The sequence below is a fragment of the Botryllus schlosseri genome, chromosome 11, assembly GCF_051294905.1.
Source record: "Botryllus schlosseri isolate E-star chromosome 11, Bs_hap1, whole genome shotgun sequence".
Taxonomy (NCBI): Eukaryota; Metazoa; Chordata; class Ascidiacea; order Stolidobranchia; family Styelidae; genus Botryllus; species Botryllus schlosseri.
The window spans coordinates 1,507,558-1,532,584 of NC_137246.1; the positions used below are offsets into that span (position 1 = coordinate 1,507,558).

At 40.9% G+C, this 25,027-nt stretch overlaps 1 protein-coding gene across 3 annotated transcripts; it reads right to left on the bottom strand.

The window, feature by feature from the left end:
• Window positions 1-2,715: 2,715 nt before the first annotated feature.
• Window positions 2,716-22,411, bottom strand: LOC145449451 (relaxin receptor 1-like). Of its 3 annotated transcripts, XR_013918262.1 has the most exons (7): window positions 19,167-22,411; window positions 15,205-15,334; window positions 12,001-12,149; window positions 11,758-11,939; window positions 11,452-11,577; window positions 3,095-3,256; window positions 2,716-3,032 (listed from the first exon to the last, which is right to left on the bottom strand). XR_013918262.1 is itself a non-coding variant. In XM_080327810.1 (4 exons), the coding sequence occupies exons 1-3, from the start codon at window positions 7,696-7,698 to the stop codon at window positions 3,250-3,252; spliced, it is 225 nt and encodes a 74-aa protein (XP_080183936.1). In that variant the 5' UTR covers window positions 7,699-11,439; the 3' UTR covers window positions 2,716-3,032; window positions 3,095-3,249. The 3 variants fall into 3 exon arrangements, 2 of the variants coding, with proteins under 2 accessions (XP_080183936.1, XP_080183935.1); XM_080327810.1 differs by lacking the exons at window positions 11,452-11,577; window positions 11,758-11,939; window positions 12,001-12,149; window positions 15,205-15,334; window positions 19,167-22,411 and adding exons at window positions 4,182-4,257; window positions 7,557-11,439; XM_080327809.1 differs by lacking the exons at window positions 11,452-11,577; window positions 11,758-11,939; window positions 12,001-12,149; window positions 15,205-15,334; window positions 19,167-22,411 and adding an exon at window positions 7,557-11,439.
• Between the last annotated feature and the right edge of the window lie 2,616 nt (window positions 22,412-25,027).

The window sequence follows — 25,027 nt, forward strand, 5'->3', positions numbered from 1 at the left end:
ACCATTTGTTAGTGGTCATGGATTTGTTCGGCCAGTATGCAGTAATTTCTGATGGTCACTTCCCGGGCTTCTGTTCTCTAACCCCTCATGATTGTTATTCTGCTTCTAGTAAGACTGTCGATTCTAATGTTTTATCGTATCATTTGTCGGAGGTTTCGCTCGCTTTATTTACAACGTTTTGCTCTCTGCTAGGTCAATTACTGGCTGAGTATCACTACAGCCTAAGAAACTGCACTAATTCTCATTTTAATGTCTTGCTGGTTATCTTGCTGTCAATTCTAATAATTTATTAGTGTCTATACCAGTGCCTCCACTCAAATGTTTTGTTCTCTGTACACAATATTGTTAGGTCTTCAGCTTTCCAGGCAGAGTATCATTCCACTTTCTAGACTTGAGTATATATCTCTCCAACTAGCTGCCAAATAACTGATTCATTTGGATTGTTGAATTGATCATTTTGGACAGAATGTGAAGAAATTTTAGTCAAGAATTCTTTTTGTGTTAGTGGCTGTTTTCAAAGAGTGCTGAAGTAGTCATCGTTAATCTTGATAATCAAGTAGAAGTGACGATTGAAGTCAGTTCTCTAGTCATATAATATTAAAAAATATAATAATAAAACTTGAAAACTTGAGTGGAAATAGTTCAGAATCGAATCCATTTTAGTAAGTATGGGCGAAAAAAATGTAGGAGTCATTCGTTAGTCGCTACCTCTGCCATTTTCGCAGTACGAATGTCTTAGCTATTAATCATCATTTTCATTTTATTTCTGCAGGGTGTTGAAAAAAAAGGCCGCATGCTGGTTATTTAACTGGCTCATCAGAAGATGAAACCTGATGATAAGGACTGTTTTCACTTTCTTTTTAAAGACATTCGTTCGTTTGTTCATTTTATTTTTTACAACGGCATTATTGCCAATTCGTTTGAAATTAAATTATCACAAATGTGATTAATATGTAGTAAATAATGTGGTGTGTGTACGCAGCCGTGATCAGGTTAAGCCCATAGTGGTAGAAAACAGGTTATTATATCAGGATCTTCTTCTTCTAACGTAGGATCTACATTCTACTCACCATGTTTAAAGGCTGTAGCATCTGCATAATATTTACATTATTGAAGGACATGGAAAAGACGTTGAATTGAGTCGACACAAAATCCCCCTTTCTACGACCTGCCGAGATCTAATATCTACTATATCGGCTCGGCTTTTCTACATCTTTGGTCTGTACTGTGTTTGCTGGGCCAAAGCAGTCCGGGCACTCCCCGGACATGATGTCCGAACACTTCCCAAACATGATTTCCGATTGGAAACAGTCCGAACACACCTCAGACATGATGTCCGAACACCTGCCAGACACGATGTCCGAGTGTCAACGCAGTCCGAACACACCCCAGACAAGATATCTGAGTGGCAACATAGTCTGTACACACCCCAGACACGATGTCTGAGTCACAATACAATCCGTACACACCCAGGCATGATGTCTGAACACCCCCAGATGCGATGTCCGAGTGGCAGCACAGTCCTAACACCCCAGACATGATGTCCGAAGACGCCCTAGACACGATGTCCGAATGGCAACACATTACGAACGTAGCCTAGGCACGATATCCGAGTTTCAAAACTGTCCAAACACACCCCAGACATGATGTCCGAGGGGCAAAACAGTCCGAACTCATCCCAGATACGATGTCCGAATGGCAACACTGTCCGAACACACCCCAGACATGTTGCTCGCACACACCCCAGACTCGATGTCCGAACACGTCCTGCTAGGACTGCATTTCCATGTACAACGAAGTGTGCTCTTAAAACTGCAATTTCATCCCTTTACAGTTTCAAAACCAAAATCAAACAGCATAAACGAATTCTCCTTGAAGCAAAATTTCATTTAAGATCGTTTTTTCCAAAATATTTTAATATTTTTTGGAGCAATCCGCTGTCTAAATCGTGTAACGCCTGAATGAATTTAGATTTCCCCCTCAATTTAACCTTTGACCCTAACCTCCAGGGTTGAGGTTATTAAATTTCACTCGGAAATATAGACGATCAGACAAGCTTCAGATAAATCCAAGTGCCGTATCTCAACTCTCGTTCAACATCTAGCTACACCTTCTTGAATATTTCATTGATAAAACCTGAGATGTGCAGACCCAAAATGAGCAGAAAATTGTCAATTTTCAAAGTGACGTAACTTTCGGCCCCAAAGTCCAATTTTCATAAAATAAAGTTCATCCTGTTTGGAATAAGCTCATCTCTGTGTGTACCAAATTTCAGGACATTTGAAGAGGTAGTGATGTGAACATCGTTAGTCTGTGTATGGAATGGCCCTTCAATCAGGTCATGAATTTTCAATTTGACGTAACAGTTGGTCGACATGTAAGGCTCTTTGGGAGTTACAAATGGAAATACCGTTTCAATATGGCACTTTGGTCGTAAAAGAATACCGAACCCTGGAATAGACCGACGACCGTAAATTGCCGTGACGGAATCGACTTTGCATGTTTAATGCGTATTTGCGTGCTTCATTGATCAATCTTATCAACACTACTCAGTTGTTGCGTTCTAAACCTACACCGATCCCATTTGCTCTCACCTCCCAATCTCATAGCCAGCGTCCCCAATCGACCATCTAATGGCAAGTGCCCCCTTCACGCACGCCAAAGCTCCCGTGGGTGCTAGCGCCCACTGCGGGAACCACTGCTTTAGACGAACAATTATTTTGCGGATGTTCTATTTGGAATGTATATCTAGTTGGGCAACAAATCCAATAATCCCTACACCGGTTTTGTTGCTATATTGGTATACAATAGATTGCTTTGTGGTAGTATGCCTAGTGTTGAAACCAATATACTGTCTCATTTATGGTCATCACAAATATTCGGTATAAGGTGTTGCGGTATTGAAAGAAATGATATCTTTGTAAGTTTCAATTTTCCTGCTTCCTTGATTTATACGTCGGCCCGTCTGTTCTTCTCAGTCGGTTACATTTCAATTGCTTCTACTCGGGATGCAATTGTGTTCTGTTCCGGCCCTTTTAAAATATTGATTACCTGTTAACTACAATCACATCGATGTGGTGTATTAGTTACTGACCGCTTATTCTACGAAAGGATTTCTCGGTTCACGACACGAACTTGCTTTTCTGAGCTAGTAAGACATCAGGGAGGTCGGAGTAGAGAAATGGATTCAGAGCACTGTTTATTGGAAGGATAAGCAAGCCAGTCGGTAGGTATGCATCGTCCGAGATATCAACACCTGTAATGGCACAAAAATATTACAAATACCTACTTTTTATTCATCGAACAGCGTTGGGGTGACTCTAGTCATATTTTTGAATGACTCTACTACTAATCGGGTCGCTCCCCTAAAAATACTTCACTGGACCAGCGGACCCTAGCGTATTGAAATGGACTTAGGACAGAGCCGGGCGCTGGAGAAGTCGTAGATTTAAGCTGCTCCAGCTCCGGCTCCGGAGCTCTCATTTATCATAAATTAGCTCCGGCTGCAGCTCCGGCTGCAGCTCCGGCTCGGGCTTCAGTAGTCGGCAACAACGGCTGCAGCCGTAGCACAGAACTGTCATTTTTGTGGGTATGGTGAAGTCCAGTGACGTGATAAACACTCCGTGTCGTCTGTTGATGATATTAAGAGAACGTACGTTACTCCACGCCATTGCTGTGTACCGCATTAACACTTTTATTTGACGACTTAATACCGGTACTGTACTCGGCAATACCAAGCCATACAGTCGAATTTAATCTGGTACGATTATTCAAGTGGAACTGCAGCAAGAGCAATATGAGCGCATGTCGCTACCTAATTATTAGAAATCCGCTTTCCACCAGCTACCAAACAGTTTGAAATTATATATTGGTATGCTCGTTATCATTCCGTTCGGTGTCGATCAAGTTTACTCATGACTTTAACTGCCACACTCCAAACCCTCTATTGCGGAAGGGGTAAGCTCGAAGTGGGCACAAAATTATTTCGTGAATAAACATAACTTATAGAGCATTTTTTCTGAAAATATATGCCACGATTTTGCAATATTTTCCGGGCATTGCATGATGCGCTGTTGCTAGACGTCGTTATCGTTAGGGAACCCTTCCTTCAAGAAGAAAAAAATCGCATGATTCGTAGATATAAACATTTCGGCGTCGGCCATTATCACGTCACGACGTACCATGACATATGAAGTTTAGTCCAGCATGGAACTTCCGAGAACTGTGTCAAAGACATGAGCAGCGAGAAGACCTGGGCTGAAAAGGACTATACTTCATGTTGACCAATATATATATATGTATAAATTTCCAAAGGCGCCTATAAATGGTTAGTACCAAATCTTACTTCCGGCAATCTGAACCGCATAGAAAAATACTTCGCGCTTCGGGTGATTAGTCTACAAGACTCGCTGACTACCGAGCGTAACAAAACAAAATTCGCCCATAAGCATTTGCTCTTAATTCAGAGAATGGACGGTATTTTGCAGCGTGCTAGCCTCCAAATCGACATGTGCAACAAAGTCTCTGGTTTTTATCCTTCGGCGTCGCTTATATATTCGTCTGATTGATAACTAGTTAAATTGCACAGCTCGCATAATCTTCAGTACAGTTTTGTGAAATGCACAGTGATCATTCTATTTTGAACCACATTAGCCATAGGTGTTGCGCTGAAGACGAAATTGCAGGTATGACTAATACCCACAAGGCCACAATACGGAGACAGTCGCGGTACATCTAGCCTACCCAGCTTTAACGCATGTATGAACAATTGAACATGGATAGTTAGAACACGTGGTGCCAAAGAGGAAACAATTCTTAATTTTGTGAACGTACACCGCACAATTATGTGAATTCAGCCAATAGTAGTGGCATAGCATCTCATGAAATACACCGGGGCCAGAGCTACTTCTGAAACAACCGGCTCGAGCTCCGGGTCCACTCCAATGGCGTAGCAGCATGTGCTGCCGCCCCTGGCTCGCGCCTTAAATGCCGCCCCCTCCCCTAAGTAGACAGCAGCAAATTTCGACATAGATTCATGTTCAAGCAACCTTGTCGATAAAAATAATTACAAACAATATGCCACGTCTCAGCCTCACCGTCTCAACGTTAATAAGGCCAAAAATAATAAAGACAAGAAATAGCGAACGATTGTATTGTGCAAATAAAAAATCAATAGCCGCCTCAAAGCAAGATCAGCGATAATATCCTAAATTTCAAGTGTTTGAACGTAGTCTCTTTTTATAGACAGAATGGATAAAGCTAATAGCCGATTCATGGTAGAACGTAAATACGACTTGATCAGTTTGAGTTTTGAGAAGCTCGCCTCACACAGCTTGCAATTGAAACACCAATGGTCAGATAAAGTTTCAGACACGAGCATAAATATGGTGTCGAATCAAGTAGCTTTGCATTAACTAACCACTGTAAAACATCAAACGCTGTTGCACTACGATCAAACGTGGCTTCACTGCTCCGCACCAGCCTCTTAACCCTTTTAAAATCTCAAATTGAATAACTTCATATGATCATATCTTAATTTGTGTTCGTCCTAGAGGCCTCATATTGGTTTGTACGAAAAGCTATAGCAATCTTCTGATTTATATGATCCCTAATTCGAAGGTATAAGGCATGACAATTTTTGCAGCTAACTCCAAAAAGTCCACCTAGTTGTCATAGGTGCTTTTAAAATCGCTGCAGCAGCGCGTGGGAATTCAAAAATCCAAACATATCATTTAAGTGGAGTATGTCGGTAAACTTAGTATCAGCTTCAAGTTTTAATCTGTCCAAAGCTTGAAACATGCATCGTCTGACTTCTTCAACAACACTGAGGCCAGCATCTTCTGATTGTTCGCCAGGCATTCTCCGTTTTCTGAGAACTCTCCATACAATCGGCATTGACGGCTGTTTCGGAGTGATTCTATCGCCATGTTAACATATTAATTCGTGTTTTCGGAATCAGCGCGACACTAGCTTTCGATTGAGACATGTTTGATTAAATTTTAGCTCACGGGGCGCCAGCTATAGGACTACTAAAACGCTTCTTTTAGCCGGCTGTGTACAGACTGTACACTGTGCCGAGCGAGATAATGTAATGGTGATGCGTCCGGCTTCTTGATCGGTAGGTCGTGGGTTCGATCCCCGGCCGGGTCAGACCAAAGACTCGAAAACTGGTATCCGCGGTTATCCCCGCTAGGCGCTCAGCAATCACAGAGGGAAAAAACGGGGGTGCAGACTAGATGACCTTATACTATACATAAAAAAGTCCGTATCGCATCTCCGTCATCAAAGCATCTCGATGGTGCAGGCGAAAAAGAATACCATATCTCTCTCTCACTGTGAAGCCACATTTTGCCGCCCCGTTGGAGCCTGCCGCCCCTGCCGCAGAGCCAGAACCGCCAAGTGGCTGCTACGCCACTGGTCCGCTCCACTTGAAATTTTATTGAGAGCTCCGGCTCCAGCTCCGCTGAAAATGCACGGCTCTGGAGCTGCGGATCCTTGCTCCGACTCCAAATCGCTGGGACAGAGTGATGCGGCTTGGCGGATGGAGAATGGGCATCAGTCTACTTCACGAAACACACTCTAATAACATAGGGGAGATGTGGTACCGATGGATCACTGGGACCGAAAATACTTGAAAAATTATCCATGATAATTCCATGAATACACTCCGTGAATTTGTCTACAAGTACATGCTGACAGAATCTTTCCTCACATGCCAAAAAATTCGACCTGCATGAGTTATGGGGTCTGTGACGAATGATTTACGTTTTAGGGGGTGTAAAGTAAATTCGTATCGACATTTGCATTTTTTTATATCACCTTTCAGACTAACAAACCCGCCATAATTTTTGATGTGAAGTATAGGGCTTGTAACAAGGTATATAATGGCACATATTTTTTGAATCAATACCATGCTCGAGTGGACTATTTTCAAGTCAATTACAATATTTATGGGGTGGGGGACCTATGGTACCATAACCAAATCAAGCAAAATAGATGGACCAACTAATCACTTAACAACAGAAACTCGCCTACATATATATAGGCTGTAAATCATAGTTACCTGTGGTGTTTTATCGCTATTACGAGGTATTTGAAAGTCAAAATCTCGATTTGCGGGTAATATGTATGTGGCATTAATTTTGTAAGTTTAGGCTTAAATCAAAACATGATTTTATGCCAATATTATGAGTTGATATATTCTATTTTATTCTTGAAGGTCGCTACGAAACATTCTTCATTGGCTTGCTGTGGCTTAGCTTATAGTACACAACAAAACAAGTTAACAAATTTGAGTTTTTGAGCGTATGTCTCATAGGTCCCATGGTCGTGTGCCTTTGGACCCACCGGGTGGGGACCGATGACACGTTCGAGCAACAAATTTTAAACGTTTATAAATATTTTTTGAAAAGGCGGATATTCATGTAAATGTCCGCGATAGGTAGAGCTTGTATCGAAGTGTTGAGACAGCAAAAGATCTGCTATTGTCGGCTGAAGATTTGAGGGCCAGAGATCATTTTGCAATTTTTAATCCATCGGTACCACATCTCCCCTACCTGCTACTTGCAAGAATCCCATTATACACACTGGCATCAAACAAAGGAAATCAGATGCGAGTATCCTGGTGAGTTTGCGCTGCATTGCAACACTTTGTTTGTTCCTTTGGCTGATAGCTGTTGTTGATTCCAGAACCGTCATATCTTTCGCCTTTCTGTTGTTGGTATAAGGTTATAACTGATACTGACCAGACATGGGGTGATTACTTCATGAATGTAATCGATTGCGATTACGATTACTTCTGAATGACGCGATTACGATTACGATTACAGCAAAATCAGGAAGTAGGCGATTACGATTACGATTACATTGGAAAAGTAATCACGATTACTCACGATTACATTTATTTTGCATCTTAGAAGTTATATCGGAAGACAATATATGGATTGCGCTGAAAAGGCCTAATGAGCTAACAATCCTTTAAAAAAATATGCTTCATTGGCTTGTTACGTCATGATGTACCGATTGCACATTTTTATAGAGGTTCGATTTATCGCACTCAGCGATTTGCATTCTTGCCATGTCCATAACCGTCGTCCCCTCAAATTTCCCAATAGGGTGGGGAATGAGATCGAACTAAGGGGACCAACATAAATTACACAGTCTTTTCGAGAGATTTAATTAACTTGAAAATTCTCTCTGGATAGCTTAGTTTTGAAATGCATACGTCTCCTCCTAAAAAGAAGCATACATAATTTATAGTAAGGTTGCATTTAGAACAGATGGTTGTCTAAAACAATTTGTTTAAAACATGTTTGAAACGGTGTTTTAGGAACAAACTAAATTGTGTTTTTAAAGTTGTAACATTATGCCATAATTGTGTAAACACTTTCCAAAAAAACATTTTGTATGACCCTACGAACAATTACCACCCGATTTGGCTGACGTACATTGATAGGCCTATGGGATGGTTGGAACCCTCAAAACAGTTTGTTCAACAGATATAGTCCAGATATTTCGTCAAAGGAGCCATATTTACCCTATATTTTCAATTGTTAATCTCAATCCACTAGGACGTCACAATTTTATATTCGTGACGTCGTGGTTTTAAAAAAAAAGTTTTTAAACAAGGTCTTGTTTTCAACATGTCCGTTTTAAATTGATTTTTGTTTTAAATGCAACCCTAATTTTTGTTAATAGGCATTTAGGTGCCAGTCAATACCGCGTCACGACACACCAAAATATATACCCCGTTTCGACCAACATGCGACTTCACGAAGTGTGCTACTAAAGAAGGACCTTGGTCGAAACTTTGGGTATATGTGTCCATTGTCAATAGCCACGCTGGGTGGACGTGACTAATAGTCCGGTCCTTCCAATCCGAGCTCATAATGCAAATGCCACCCGGGGCACCCACGGAGTTTTGAAGACATGACAATTTGTGTGTGCGTGTCACCAAAGTTCTTGCGCCACTTCAATCTCTTTTGATTATATAACAGACCACTGGTCACGAATTAACAATATAAACTAAAGTAATTATAACTAGATACCGGACGTTATAAATATGAATTACGTGCTCCTAGCTCTACAGGTAAATCTGACCATCGGGGCTGAGAGAGGATTTAAAATTAATAGTAATATAATGCAATTACTAATAATATTGACGAAATTCAGTCTTCAACTTGAAAATAACACCCTTATGGGGCCAATCACGAACGTTTGGACTGGGGGACGAATTGCTGTTTAGGTCCAGATTCTAGCTACAACCCACGCTGATATGGTATAGAAGCCCATGGCCATGGCGGCAGGTCCCAATGTTGAGTAAAGAATTGTGATATAGCCTAACGATTGACGCCCGTTTCAAGTAGAGTCATATGTTTGTTTGTTTATTTAACACATACAACAGTGGTGTTTATCGCCTATTAAGGTCACCACGACAATGATATCAGTAATGTTCAGGATCTTTGCTTTTCGCAATCTTTCCGGACGACTTCCACACTCGCGCGCTCCCTACTTCAGTCTCTCTCTCTTTCATGCATCCGGACTTGTACGTTACTGCCGACTGGCGCGGCTCACCATCGTACTGGGCTTTTTGAGACACTGCTAAGGCAGTGAGGTTAGCGATGAGGAGCCCAGATAAACCTCCGACACATAGAAGTTGGTTCGAACCGGAATTCGAACCACTGCCATTGGTGTCGTGACGCCGGCGCTTGAACAACTGCGCCACTCGCTTCCCCATTGAGTCATATGAGAATAAGATGAAGCCGGGGCCCGATGAAGCGAACATAAAATTCTGCCTTCAACCTCATAAGATAATGTACTGCAACCTGCCGCTACGAGAAACGGCAAAGACGGCTGGGTTATGATATATATCATTAGCTGCTGATTTTACAGCTTTCTTGTGGAAACCGTAATGTTTTATCTGGCGAGCACAAAATTTCAAATCTTTGTCCGGTGTACGTACGTAGTAGCCTACATAGAGGCCTACTGCTCGCCAAGAAGCAACGGTCAAACTGCGTTTAACTAAGCATAGCCAAACATCAATACATAAATTACTATTTTAAACTAGGCAGAATGGAGATTAATTATCCTGCTGCGAGGGAGCGGCGTATATGGAACGTGTTGATAACCTGATATACAGCACGGCGGGTGTTCTTACAATGACACTAATGTGTAGGCTACGTACATCGAATATATATTTATTGTGGATACTTCTTACGCAATGACGAGCAAAGTTAATAGGCTACTTCTGACGTAATAATGAGCAATAGCATTTGGAAATCAGACGTGTGTGCTATCGCGAACCTGGTATAATATATCTTCCTTGTTCACGAATGTTCAGTTTATGTCATAGTCCTTGTACAAATAAAAAGTAATCGTTCTTTCACTAAGAAATCGATTAGATATGCGAAGTAGTCGATTACAATTACGATTACTTCGGATTTTTTTCGAATGTAATCGATTGCGATTACGATTACTTGAAAATGCTGTAATCGTCGTAATCGACTACGATTACTAATCGCGATTACCCCATGTCTGATACTGACCCTTGTACATTAGGGCTGTATAAAATATATTTTTGTCTCTTACTAGACTTACTTTACTGGCTAATTGCTAAAATTGTTAGATTGCCTAAAAACGCTGCAAGTCAAATTCGGCTTAATTCCAATCAGTATAAGCATTTTATATGAGAGGACTAAATTTAACTGCATGCCATATAGAACTGTTAGGTTGCCTAAAAACAGTGCAAAAATAATTTGGCCCAATTTCAGCACGCGGAAGTCAAATTATTCTGCTATAAATTTTTTTCTCTAAAATAGCATTTATGGTGGGCAATTTTATATTTATTAATATTTAAGATTTTTATACCGTAAATAGAGTTTGTCAAATACAAATTTTTCCACTACTTCGCTATAATTTTAGAAATATTTTGACATATCGGGTTCATTTAGCAACTGTTGCTGTGATCATATGAAATATTGAAATAATTAATTTACGTGAAATACGAAACACAATTGATATATATTTATATTAAATTTCAATCGAATGAACCCGAAATATTATGTATAACTAGCATTGTCTACTAGATGTAACGCTCTGTGCTAATTATCGCCGTCCACCATAGGAGAAAATCCAAATCGACTTCAGACCAACCTCAACCTTTCTCATAACTTAAATAGGCTCAGGGGATAAGCTCCACATAATACTGGATTACCATTGCAATCACTAAAAGGGTTAGTTCATTGTGATCTTATTCTATTTTTCAAAGTTGAGGTATACTTTGATGTTTTTGGGTTTTGGATAACTACTTTTCCCCTCACATAATGTATACATTCACACTTTATGGTATTACCATTTGGAAGGTCACACGACGTCATTGGTTCGCTTTTACAGCGAACCTTCTGTACAGTAGTTCGTGTTTCCACGAGCCAGAATAAAATATTTTGGACTTACGATACATATTTTAGAAAGTAATCTTCGAAGTAAGGGATCATTGGCATCAATCCAAACAGCAGGGAGGCCATCCAGGAAATCGCGATTGCTAGAATAGCTCGATTCATCTCTGGTCTCGAAATTGGTCTGAAATGAACGAAATGAATGCAGTGGTGTCCCTTAAAGAGGGCAGGCAGAGGGAAAAGGCTGAATGGTCAATAAGTTGTCACAATGGCGTATTCTAACATGATGATGTGAGTGCTTTTTAACAGCCCTGACGTAGCATACTGGTGTGCAACGGCCTGCATATCTGATCTTCGTCCATACCTCATGACCGCATGCAAACGATAAATTGTTATCAAAACCATCGTAAGAACGGACTGTTCAGATCCTATGATCAGTACCGCCCCCAAAATTGAACATGCGGTGCTAGTTCTCCATTCAATATCAACGGTGCAGTATTTGCCTTCCACTTCGATGGCTTTGATACAAATGGAAATCGTGTAGACCTGCAAACGTGTGCAAATAATGTAACGCAAGAAAATGCACCACTCCCATTCATGTATACACCCCAACGAGTAAGTCAGAAACAGACAGATTCAGGATGAGCAGTTTGTTGATGCTTGAATGACGTGAGTTAGCACCACGGCTGTCAGTCTTCACGATATCATGCAATGTGGATGCAACTACTGAGATGCATCCAATGATCGAAAATATACCTGAAACATCATGAAATCGTCATGTTAGCTACTTTTCCCATCAGCGTTCGATAGAACATGTCTGGAAGGCAAATTGGCTTGTAGCTTTCTATTCACGTTGGGATAAAGGGGGAAGTGAGTGGTGCAGTTGGTTATGCACCAGTGTCCCGACACCAATGGTAATGGTTCCGCTTCGGACCTACTTCTAAGGGTCGGAGGTTTATCTGGCCTCCTCATTGCTGACCTTACTGCGTATGCAGCGTCGAACGAAAAGCCCAGTTGAAGCAAGTCGGACCTTATATAAAATGAGTGACAGAGCATCCGAGATTGCTCCTTTCGCAGTGGATTCTGTTGTTTACGCCCGTAAACGTTTGGCAATGGGATTGGCATGCTGTCCCAACTACTTTTCGTATTGCTTGAGACAGTTAAATCCATGACGTCAAAGACATATTTGTGTTTTTGGACAACATACTTGTCGGATCTTCCAATTGGGTCAATTTTACCCCGATTCAGCACTCAGCAGACACTACCGTACAATCACATGAATACCTTCATAAACATATTTAATTACGACAAAAACCCCTTAAAATGCCCCTCCTTCCCTCTCTCTCTCTCTCTCTGGTACAGGGGTGGCCAACTTGCGGCCGTGGAAGGAAATTTATGTGGCAGTGGACAATGGACACGTAATTCAATTAGTATGTGCTGGCGGCCGTCGACATGACAGTCGAATTTACGAATTCACTTCCCAATTTTTGAGATATTTTAATTAATCTTGAAATTTTCTTCGCGCCATACGCGATTCGCAGCGACTTAATTTTTCGATTTTAATATAGGCTAGTCGTAGCGCCGTTAGCAATCTGTGCTCCACAGTACAGATGCGAAGAGCGTAGGAAAATGATGCACCCCATACAGAAATATACCAACTTGGAATCGAGCTATCCTCAAGAAAGAAATTAGTTTCTAGTACGTTAGAGAGTAGGGATGGTGTGAACGCGAGGTTCACGTTCGCGTTCTGTGTGTGAACCTCGGGAATTTAGAGGTTCGCGTTCACAACAGAACCTTGTTAGGTTCTGCACTGTGAACCTTTTTCATATATTAAAATTTTCACTTCATTGACATCTTTGGATCGAATTTATTGCATTTCAACTGCGGGCCACTCTATGAATGACGCTGGCAGCATAAAAAACCAACTCAAAACGAGCATGCACCTTTACAATCTCAAAGATTTTACTTGCTTTGTTACAAAAATTTAGCTCGAAATATCTAACTTCCCGTTTGTGAATATTTAGTGACTCTCTTATGTGAGCCAACCCGTAATCACACAACATCACGGGCGACATACATAACATGTAGAGAGCGAATGATGCTTATTCAACCAATCAATAAGAATGATATCGTTTTTTGATGTACAAATCTAGCTAGCGTACGGGGTCTATCTTCACATCATATGTTTACTGTATCATTAAAACCAAATCCGTGCGATTGAGGTGTTAGCTACAGCTGTATAACTTTTGTGGTAGCCTAATATCGGTAGCAAGTATAAAAACCTGTTTTACACTCTGCCCAATATCATTGGAGCAATACTCATACACCGAATACATTGTCCGGTCTGGTCAAGACCGTTAAGGCGTAAGCTTATATTCCCTGGCAACTCCTCTTCGAAATTATTGGCAAAGCGAAGGATGATATTGATTTTATGGGAGTATTATACCATTTGATTGCCTCAGTTGATACATTTAGCGACGTCTAAAACGCCAAAATGTACTTCAGCATTGTGGCATTATGTGGCCCGAGTCGTCGCTAGGTATTGTGTACATTAATATAGGCTATCACTTCATTGAAAGATAGGGTTGGAATTAGCTATATGACGTCACGTGACGTCACGAGGTTCACGTTCGCGTTCACACAGAACCTTTCAAAAAGGTTCGCGTTCACACGAACCTGAACCTTTCAGAGGTTCACACCATCCCTATTAGAGAGATTCCACTATCTTTCCACTATACCAGTTGTTCTTAAACTAGGGGGTATGGAAGCATCCGAAGCATGGCGCGAAAGTGCTGTCAACTGAATAAGTTTTTCGCGCTCGGCTCAATTGACCTTCTTTTCGTGGTTATTGCTTTGCGTTTAGTCCGAATTTTACATTTCAAAATTCTCTCATCAACAGCCATAGCCTTCCATGCCATCAAACTATCCGTTGGAATTACCAGCATTCTGGTTGTATTTTGGGATATGACGATCAGGGGGCGCGAAATTTCTCACTACCACAAAGGGAGACGTGTCTTCAAAAGTTTGAGAACCACTGCACTAAATCGACAATCGTGATTCGAGGTCAAGAAATAACAACACGAGGATGCATCATCACTTATACCTCGCCCTAAATTTTCGAAAACATTCCCTACATCAACTCTACCGATGAATCTGACTCTGAGAAAGGATAACTAATTGATAGTAATATGCAAAACCACGAATATTAATGACGAAATTCATTCGTGAATCGGAATTTTTTTTCGCGCTTCACGCGACCATGTCCGATTCCAGTAGTTATTTATTCATAACATGACCACTATGTAGCGATTTCAGTGCGTATAGTAAGACGATACGACATGCACTGCGGACAGTTTAACATGGGTATTTCACGTCCAGATAGTTCATCATTACTAGTGTCCTGGGATGCGGCCGTAGGACATATAAGTTATCGAATCGCGGCCGTGAATAGCAAAACGGTTGGCATCCATGCTCTAGCAGCCTACGACACTTGCAGAAAAACAGCTGCATCGATTACATTTGGGGTTGATTTCAATTTTTTAAGATCCACCGGTCCACCAAGTTTATTTTGAAATTTTACCGGCCCGCGAGGTGAAAAAGGTTGAGAACCACTGTACCACAGTATAGACTCGCAATACTTGATGCCATGTACCCGCAGTACCTCGAAAACGACAGAAAACACAGCACGTTATCTGTACAGTTTCGATGTGTGCATTTTCGTAATACGCCGTATCGTGATATGCTCATTGCTCATACTTGACAATTGCAATTGTTTACCAAGATATATTTCAATGACGTAAATGTTACTTACTGAATATCCACACCAGTGTCAGCAGACCTTTGTTGGTAATCAGTGACTTCTCATCGGAAAAAGCACTCTGTATGCAGCCCGGCTGACATTCGTCCAGTCAAGATAAACAATCTTTGTAGCCGTTGCATACCTAGAAAATCAAGAGATCCATTTCACACCTACACATCTCTCCAGTGTTGGGATGACTCGAGTCAACTTTTTCGTATGACTTGACTTGACTCGAGTCACTTTGCAAAAATGACTTGACTTGACTTGACTCGACGCTTCAGAAATGTGGATTGACTCGTGAGTCGAAGCAAAATTTACGAATCAATTTCAAGTCATCAAGTGAACAGTGTCGAATAAATCACCGTATCTTATGTATGTTCCGATTGTTTGCGATACGGCGGTGTCAACTTGTGAGAGCAACCAGTCATTCATTGATTGCACATTTCACTGGTCCTCCATTGATACATCACAAATTAATTGACTGCAAACGAAATGATTACAGCTTACGTTGTCGTAGTGGTAGTAGTAGATTAATCTAATAGCAACGGACATTTGTTTCTTGAATGTCTCAGTGCTGACATTGCTGAGAGCTCCCCTTTACCTACCCTCTCCTCCTCGCCACCTCATCCGCGACCGCGGTGTCTTACAAAGGCCTAGAGGTGGGCCGTGCTATAAGTCGGCAGTTACGAAAAATAAGAATAATATCGACATGGTGTAAATGACCATAGTAGTCGACAAACACCATGAATACCCCAAAACAAACCTACCCTCTGGTATAATTTAAATCGAACGAATGTAGTTAATGCGTTTTATATTGTCATGGATGTGTAAATGGGTAGTGCATTGTACCGTATCAATTTGTATCAACTTCTCCCGGCTTCGCATTCGATCCTCTCTATCTTGGCAGATAATAACAGACTGCACCATGTAGCTATATACAGTTACCCGTGTATTTTATTAGCAGTTCTCGGTGTGCGTGAGTGAAACAACGTAATTTTGTGTGTATAGGCTACTCAACTTTACATTCGTTATTTGATTCAAGATATATGGCCAATTAATCTGTCATTCACTCAGCTAGCAAAATGTAATGACTTTGAATCCTCTCTCATACTTCGAAAATTCAATTTGACTTGAATTGTGACTTGACTCGTGACTTGACTTGACTTGACTTGACTTGACTCGAGTCACCTCCAAAAAACGAGTGACTTGACTTGACTCGAGTCACCTTCGAAAATCGATTTACTTGACTTGACTTGACTCGAGTCACCTTCGAAAATCGATTTACTTGACTTGACTCGAGTCAAAATTTGCAATGACTCGAGATGACTCGTGACTCGAAGGTAGTGACTTGATCCCAACACTGCATCTCTCGCCCACCGAATTGGTCATTGTAATGTTTGAACACTCGAATACTCTCGTCACTGATGCAGCGTTAGATGTATCCATTCAAAAACACGCATAGCGATTTCTCCCTTGTTTCTATTAAACATTCAATGCTATTAGGGAAAAGTAAAATTATTTTCGCTAGTATAGGCTATTAGGTAAACCGAGACATTGTACCGATCACGGGTCAAATCTGACCGGCCCGCGAAAAGTTGCAGAAATTAAAACCATAAGATCTTTTTTAAATGTTAATGCGTAGGTTAAAACTATATGGGCTGAATAAATTGAGCTGGAAATGCGTTTACTTTGAGCTTTAGTTCATTTATCTACTGTTATTACGTGATCTGCGTACGATGCGTGAGTAATACAGATTCAAAATATAGCCAATACAGCAGGTTAAGTCATCACTAGGGCAAGTTTTGGCAACTTTTGCAACTTTTTTTACAGCTTGCGACAGCTTCTTAGATACTCAGAATCTATGTACTATGATGTTTCAGGCTGTTTGAAGGGATTTTATAGTGCAACTCTTAGCAACTTTTCTCAATTTCTCATACCCAAATTTTACTGCAGCTTATATCAAATATTGCGTGAAAATGTAAAGGAATGAATTAAAAAGAGGCTATAAAGATAAAATATTTATAGTAAGGTTCTTTTCTTTTTGATTTGCATAACAAAGAGCTATATGATGGATTAGCAGCATCTCAATATCTATGACACAATGGTTTGCAAGCAAGAAGTTCAACTACCCCTGACAAGTACGACCGTGCCCGAACAATATGTTAATTGATCGCGTTATTGATTCTGTCGTTTAAATTTGAGATGGTTTCCCATTTCCCGAACGCCCATGCAGGCGAGACCACCGAAAATAATATTTTCACTGGGTCACCTTTCTAAGACTATTGATTTTGTTAAAGTTGCCAAGTGTGAGTTTTTCTGGAACGCCTTGGGTCAAGTTTGCAGACCTAGGGGATTTGGGGTGCGTTACTTGACTTGTTTTAGTAGAAGGGGGTTATCACTATGCTGTTTGGTTTTTTTGGGGAAAATTATTCCGGCCATGTGTGATTTTCTGGCTGTGTACCGGGAAAAATGTCATTTTCAGGCGATCCCAACACAATGTCCGTGAAATGGCAAAGTGACACATTTGATAGCTCTACAGAAACTAGGTTAAACAACGGAATATTTCGGGTATCCCTTACCCTACTAATTGAATAAAAATTATAAATGTAACTTTTTCTAAAACTTTTTTGAAAATTAAATGCAACTTTCTCGCATTTTTAGTGCAACAAAAACTTGCCCTAGTCATCACTGTTTAGTGGCTATTACAACTATTGGGATAACCTTTTTATTACAGTCAGCAACTAAAGCTTTTATTAACTGAAAACGAGCACAATACGCAATACATCTAGGCCAGCAACAAAGTTAACAAGAAACGACAAATTAGGTGCCACACAACATATAAAGAAGATAGGTAATCAAGTAATGCTAAATGTAAAGGACGAGACAATCGTACAGAAGAATTCACCACAATAGGGTGATTATATTTTAACACGTCAAAAAAGTCAATATTTTGTCATAATTGTAGTCAAAATTGTAAAAATTGTTTAAAAAGTCAGATTTTTTTGCAAACTGTATTTCGTTGGTGTTGTAAGGGTTGCACTGTCGGTGGGCTCATCATTTCACATATCCACCTTGTAGCCTACGTTAGCTACAAGTAGATAGTTTAAATGGGCCGAATAAGTGGTTTTCACAAAAAGCACCCAGCGTGGCGTGAAAGACCAGATCCCCTTTGCCGGGCAATTAGTATGGCACTGCGTTCAGATGTTGACACTGTAGGCTAGGCTAGGCTAGGCTACTGCACGATTGACATTCTTCCATGGCACTTTTTCATGAAATTCCTAATATTCGGCCTTGCGATAGCACTTTTCATGGACGGCCACGGAATATTTCTGGCCGAACACAAATGAAAATGCGTGACCAGTGAGTGCATGACAATGGGAATGCTGAATGTCCGTCTCGGTTTTGAAACGTTTATAACAATATTGCATAAAAGCTTTACGTTTCGGGGGTCGCAGCATCACGGACTCATTGGCATCGCTTTCACTTGGCGACAGTGATGACAAAATATATGTCCCAGTTAGATATCGTATAATGTTGCTTGTGCCATATTGACATGCCGTTGTTTATAGTAAGGGGATTAATATGGGCATCAACCGCACTACAGTGGCTGCCTTTGTGTGTAATTTATGTATCGGTAAATTAATCTTGAAAGAAAAACTACCAGCCACTGCATAATAGTTAAAGGATACCCGTATGGGCAATGGCAAAATTATTCCGTTTAGCTTACAAGTTTCGCATCTACGTGAAATTAATATGACATTTTTTTTGTGATTGCATTTTCCAATGAACGTGCATCCCCTATGGTACATTCTCGTGGAAGGTCAAAGGGTTCTTGACCTCCTGATGTAGAGATACAGTATGACAATAAGCTTTGGCACCCCATTCACATTAAACACTGCTAAGATAAGATGTGTATGAGCATTACGAATTCTGACATTGGATCTCTGTAATTATATGAAATCAGTAATTCTTACCGCCCCTGAATGAATGTACTTCGCGTCGACATCATGATCACAATAGAAATAAGAACAACCGCACGCAATTCCACCCTAAAAGTAATTTCAAGCAGTTTATAAATTTAAACAGGTGAAGAATTGTTTTACATATTACCAAAATATATAGATAGAAATTATATTTGTGTCCATTTTGCAATTTGTTTCCCTCCATCAGAGGTAGTGCAATGATATCTTGAACGAAAATACCCGACTACTAGTGAATGTGAATTCGGATTAATTTCTCGTTCAGGCCCAAAGTTTTTGATTAATCAGATTTCTGCAATCTTCAAGAGAAATATGCTGAATTTAGAGCTTACTCTTTACCAGTGCTTTCAACCTTTTTTTAGCTCCATTCGAAGTTATTTTGTAAAATAAATTTCATCCGCCCAAACTGATAGAAAATCGTTAAACAAAAAGGAGATGAAGATACTTAACAACGTTTTGCTCAAATGTTCAATAAATTGGCTACTACGTAACTTAAGCTATTAAGTGTCTCATTAAAAAGGCAAGGTGTAAAACCCACATGTTTGTGTTGAGGCTTTTGCCTTATGTCTTGGAAAATAAGGTCTAACAACAATCAATGAGAGTAGGCACATTAGAGCTCGCTACCTTATGATGCGTTGCTCCAACGTTTATGAGAAGAGCAAATATACGCACGATACTGTGTGTTGATCTCTTTAGTTAAAACAAACTTGGGAATTCATAACAGTTCAATAACGGAAAAGCAGCTTTTTAGACTACCACCAAAATCTGAGATTTTGTGCCAACTCGCGACCCGAGCCTCAGCTATGAAAAGGAATTCATTTTTATTATTACAGAAGTATACTACGAATTAAGGACATGTATGACACACAGAACGCGAACACCACATTTCTACCCAACGCAGCTCTACAAAACATGTCTGACGCACGCGATTTCAAATTGGGGCGAAATAAATTCCTCTGCGTGTCGCAGTTGTAACCTACTACTCAAACTATTATCTGCCCATATTGCGAGAACGGGACTATTTCGCGCCAACAACGGAGCATATCCATATCGAAAGGTTCGGCCATCCAGCATCGGTCATTTTTGGCCAAGGTTTTGTCGCCGATTAAGTTTTTGGCATCGCATTTTATCAGCGGTTTGTTGGCCAAAACTTAACGTCTTCTTGTGCGCGACGTAGAAGGGGTTGGCCTCGAAATGAACGAGTCTCATAAAAGCCTCCACTCGCTCATTGCACACCCCTACACTAGTTCATCTCAACGGTCCTCGACCATGTTTCCAGAAAAACCAGTCGGACAAATGTTATCATGAATTCCCATGATAAAGTCATATTTTCTGCATGTCTCGCTTATTGGCTACAGTACCCAACACAGTGACATTGGATTTGTAAAAACAATCGCAGGATTTTTTGCAATAAATTCAACAAATATTACATGCATAGAACAGATAGCCCCGGCCTAGCACCGTGTCGACCCAAAATTATACCCTTTGCGATCCATACCGTAGTAGCTCTTGAAGGGGTAAATATTTATGTTATAACTTGCAAATGTGAGTTTGTAATGATGGTATTAACTACTATCCTCGTGCCTCGTGCTAATCGAACAGTTATGACGAACATATGGTGATTGTTTAGCGAAAGAAAGCAGAAATTCAATTTGACGTCATTTCCTCAGCCCGTCGCAGGCCCAGACGGGCTGATATACTGTATGTCTGCTATTACACCAGCTTCCAAACCAGACTTTTGGTTATAGTGCCAAAATATTAATTCAGTACGTCTTGTGGGAGCTACGATTACTGGTGCGTCGTATGTTAAACAAGTTTTTACAATTGCGTCGCAACAACAAGAGTTACACCGCCCTTGGACCTATTCGGTTTATTTGAATTATTCCACGTCAGAAAAAATTAACAATTATTCACGATTTTATTCGCACTATTCGCACCACCTTCGTCATTCGCACTGCAATTTTTTTCATTCGCACTAGTGCGAACCGTCCCTCAGGTTGAAAAGCACTGCACTATACTATAGGGATGGTGTGAATCTCTGAATGGTTCTGACTCTTGTGAACGCGAACCTTTTTGAAGGTTCTATGTGAACGCGAACGTGAACCTATGACGTCACATGACGTCATATTGCTAATTCCAACCCTACATTTCCGTAAAGTAACATTTTAATGTACACGACTACTAGCGACTACTGAGGCCATATTATGCTCTTTTCAAACGTCACCTAATGGGTCAACTGGAAGAATCTAATGCTATATTAATTCCACAAAATCAATATCTTCCGTCACTTTGCCAACAATTTTGACGATGACTCGGCTAGACCGAACAGAAGTATTCATAAGAGTGAAACACAGGTTTCTATGCCTGCGCCATATATTATCTGAAAAACAAGTTACAGGGTAGCCAACATTCCAATCGTACGGATTTGGTTTTCATGATACAATAAACATATCAAGTCTAGATAGATCCCGTACGACTGCTAGATTTTTTACATTAGACAACGATGCATTGACTGACTGTCTTGATGTGTGATTGCAAACCGGGCTCACAGCAGAGCGTCATTATATATTCACAAACAGAAAACTACATATTTCGAGAAAACTTTTCTTTCAAAGCAAATAGACGTTTTAAAATTAGCAATGTGCATGCTCGTTTAGTGCAGTAATTCTGTTCATGCTGTCAGCGCCAAGCAGAGATTGGTCTAAAGCAGCGGTTCTCAACCGCGGTTCCGCGAAGCCTCAAAATAATTGATAACGTAATTTTGTTTTAAATTCAGAAAATCACGAGGCAGCTTCACTGCATTACTAGTAAAACTCCAGTAAACTAGTAAAACTGACTTTCACAAAATTTGTTCGCCAATACGTCCTGATAGGATCCATCAGCGGTGCAATTGAATCTGTGAAGAACGAAGAATTGTATATGTCCAGACTGTTGTGAGCACAGCACATTCACTCTTTTTCACATTAGAATATCAATGCCACACTCTATGAGAATCTAATCGTTCCACTTCGCGAATTCATGTATAATAAGATGCTGACAGAAGCTTCCCTTGCACACAATTACCTTAGACTGGAGTGAGTTTTGAGGTCGTGCAAGCGATTCTTAGTATTGTATCATGAGATGCATTGTAATACGACAATATCTTTGCTTTATCTATTTTACTTTACCTAATTTGAATATTAGGACTAGTGATAACAGTGCGCACACTGGTTTTTACTATAGTTAAGGCTCATCTCGCTCCTGTAGTGATTGTAGTGTCTTGGCATTGTGGGTAGGAGTCACATGACCGTGGTGCGCGCGTATGCATGAGACGGATAGTGAAGCGGGTGATAGAGTGATAGCGGAGTGAATAAAGGATCGGAATAAGACTGCATATACGTGTGATATCGGACACCGGGTAGGATACTACATTTGGCGACGAGGATAACGTGTTCTGAGACAATGGCGGATGAGAATAATCATGAGGATGTTGCAGGAAACTTGGCCGGGGCAGCTAGCACTGTCGAATATAGCGCTAGTCCCATGCCAAAATTTGAGATGACTGGAGATCCCACTGAGATTGCCACCAATTGGAAAAGGTGGAAAAGGGGATTTGGCCTGTACACATCAGTGAAACGCATCACAGCCGATGAAAGGAAAGTCTCGGAATTGCTGCACACAGGTGGCTTCGATTTGCAGGATCTATATTATTCACTAGTCCCAGAGACTGAGGTTAAAACCTATGCCGAGGTGATTGAAAAACTTGACGAGTATTTATTACCGAAAGGCAATGCTGCTTTCGAAAGATACCTCTTCAGGCAAGTGGAACAAAATCCACAAGAAACTATCCATCAGTATGTTTGTAGACTGAAGCAAAAAGCTAAGTCTTGCAATTTTAAAGATGAAGACGAAGCAATATGTGACCAGGTATTGGAAAAGTGTACGGATAGTTCGCTGAAAAGGAAACTGCTTGAGAAAAGTACTGCATTAAAACTACCCGATTTATTGCAAATATCTGTAGCGCATGAAGCAGTTACTAGGCACCTTATGACCATGAGTCAGCAAGAAGAGTGTGCTGCCGTAAGTGATGACCGTCACAGTCACACAGGCTCCGGTAGAGGGCGAAAAATTACTCGGTCAAGGCGTAGCAGTGACAGAAAGAGAGTTGATACTTCCGTGCGTTGTTATCGCTGTGACGAAACTGGTCATATCTCGACTGACGTGTCTTGTCCGGCCAGGAAGAAGAACTGCGGTCGCTGTGGAAAAAAAGGTCATTTTGAAAAGCGCTGCAGATCCAGACGACCGGCATACCGAGTTAAAGAAACGTTCTCTTCAGATGGATCTAGTAACTCGTCAGATGATCAGGAGGACACAATCTGCAATGTGCACAAGGTTCAGCAGAGGAGTAATTCAAAAACTGCCTACTCCACTGAGGTTGGGGGTAAGGATACTAGCAATGGATTTATTGACTTGACATTGGGGGGAGTTAAATTACAAAGACTCATGATTGACAGTGGCTCAGGTGTCAACACAGTGGATAAACCCACATGGAAATACTTGATATCCAAAGGCTTCAGACACAAAGTGGTTAAGAAAGATGGCAATTTGTTTGCTTATGGACAGGATATACCATTGAGTGTATGGCGTGTATTCCATGTCCGTGTCAAGTGTAAAGAAACGACGAGATCATGCAAATGTAAGTTTTACGTGATTAATAAACGTGCAAAGCCGCTGTTAGGGAAAAGAGCTGCGGAAGCATTAAATCTGCTGCGAGTTGGACCTCCAACAGATGAGCTAGCTGGAGAAGTTGTACTACAGCAAAAGGACATTCGTGAGAAAATGTTGAAACAATTCCCGGCTGTGTTCAATGGTATTGGCAAGCTGAAGAATTATCAGCTGCACCTGCACATAGATGGTGATGTCAGACCAGTAGCCCAATCTTGCAGGCCTATTCCATATGGCTATCGAGACTTGGTTGCAAGAAAATTGGAGGAGTTGCAGGAACACGGGATAATTGAACCCGTACCGAATAGTCCGACGACTTGGGTATCTCCTTTGCATGTTGTCCCAAAAGCAAATGGGGATGTTCGCCTTTGTGTGGACATGAGGATGGCCAACAAGGCAATTGTGCGAGAGCGTCACCCAATTCCAACTGTGGAAGACGTACTCAATGAACTGTCTGGGGCAAAATTCTTTTCTAAGATTGATCTCAAATGGGGATTTCACCAGATAGAACTTGATGAGGAGTCGAGAGAGATCACAACATTTGTGACCCACGAAGGACTTTTTCGCTATAAAAGGCTCATGTTTGGTATAAGCAGTGCACCCGAGAAGTACAACAAGATTGTGACTGATATGCTGAGAGACTGTTTTGGGGTAAAAAGCATAGCTGATGATTTAATTGTTTTTGGGGCTAGCAAAGAGCAACATGACAAGAACCTGATAGGAGTCCTGAAGAGACTTGAGGATGTGGGACTGACTGTTAACGCTGATAAATGCACGTTCGGTTTTCGAAAACTCACATTTTTTGGGCACGACCTTAGTGCAGATGGAGTTTCTCCCAGTGCAGAGAAAGTGGAGGCGATTAGGAGTGCTAAACATCCTCGGACGGCAGCTGAGGTACGCTCGTTTTTGGGATTGGTTCAGTACTCTTCCAAGTTTTTACCCGATTTCTCACAAACTGCTGAGCCTCTGAGGATGCTTACAAGAAAAGGTGCTACCTTCGTGTGGGGGAAGACTCAGGAAAAATCATTCGAGTTACTGAAAGAAATGATTACAAAACCAATGACACTGGGATATTTTCGCAATGACTGCCAAACCAGAATAATAACAGATGCTGGTCCGGCTGGGTTAGGTGGCGTTTTGACACAGCTCCA

Bases quoted from the DNA above. Each gene is read 5' to 3' on its own strand.
- LOC145449451 (XM_080327809.1), bottom strand. From the start codon at position 7,698: ATGACGGTTCTGGAATCAACAACAGCTATCAGCCAAAGGAACAAACAA. The intron at 3,257-7,556 runs GTAGGGGAGATG...GTGCCATTACAG, and splicing joins GGGATTCTTGCAAGTAGCAG to GTGTTGATATCTCGGACGAT.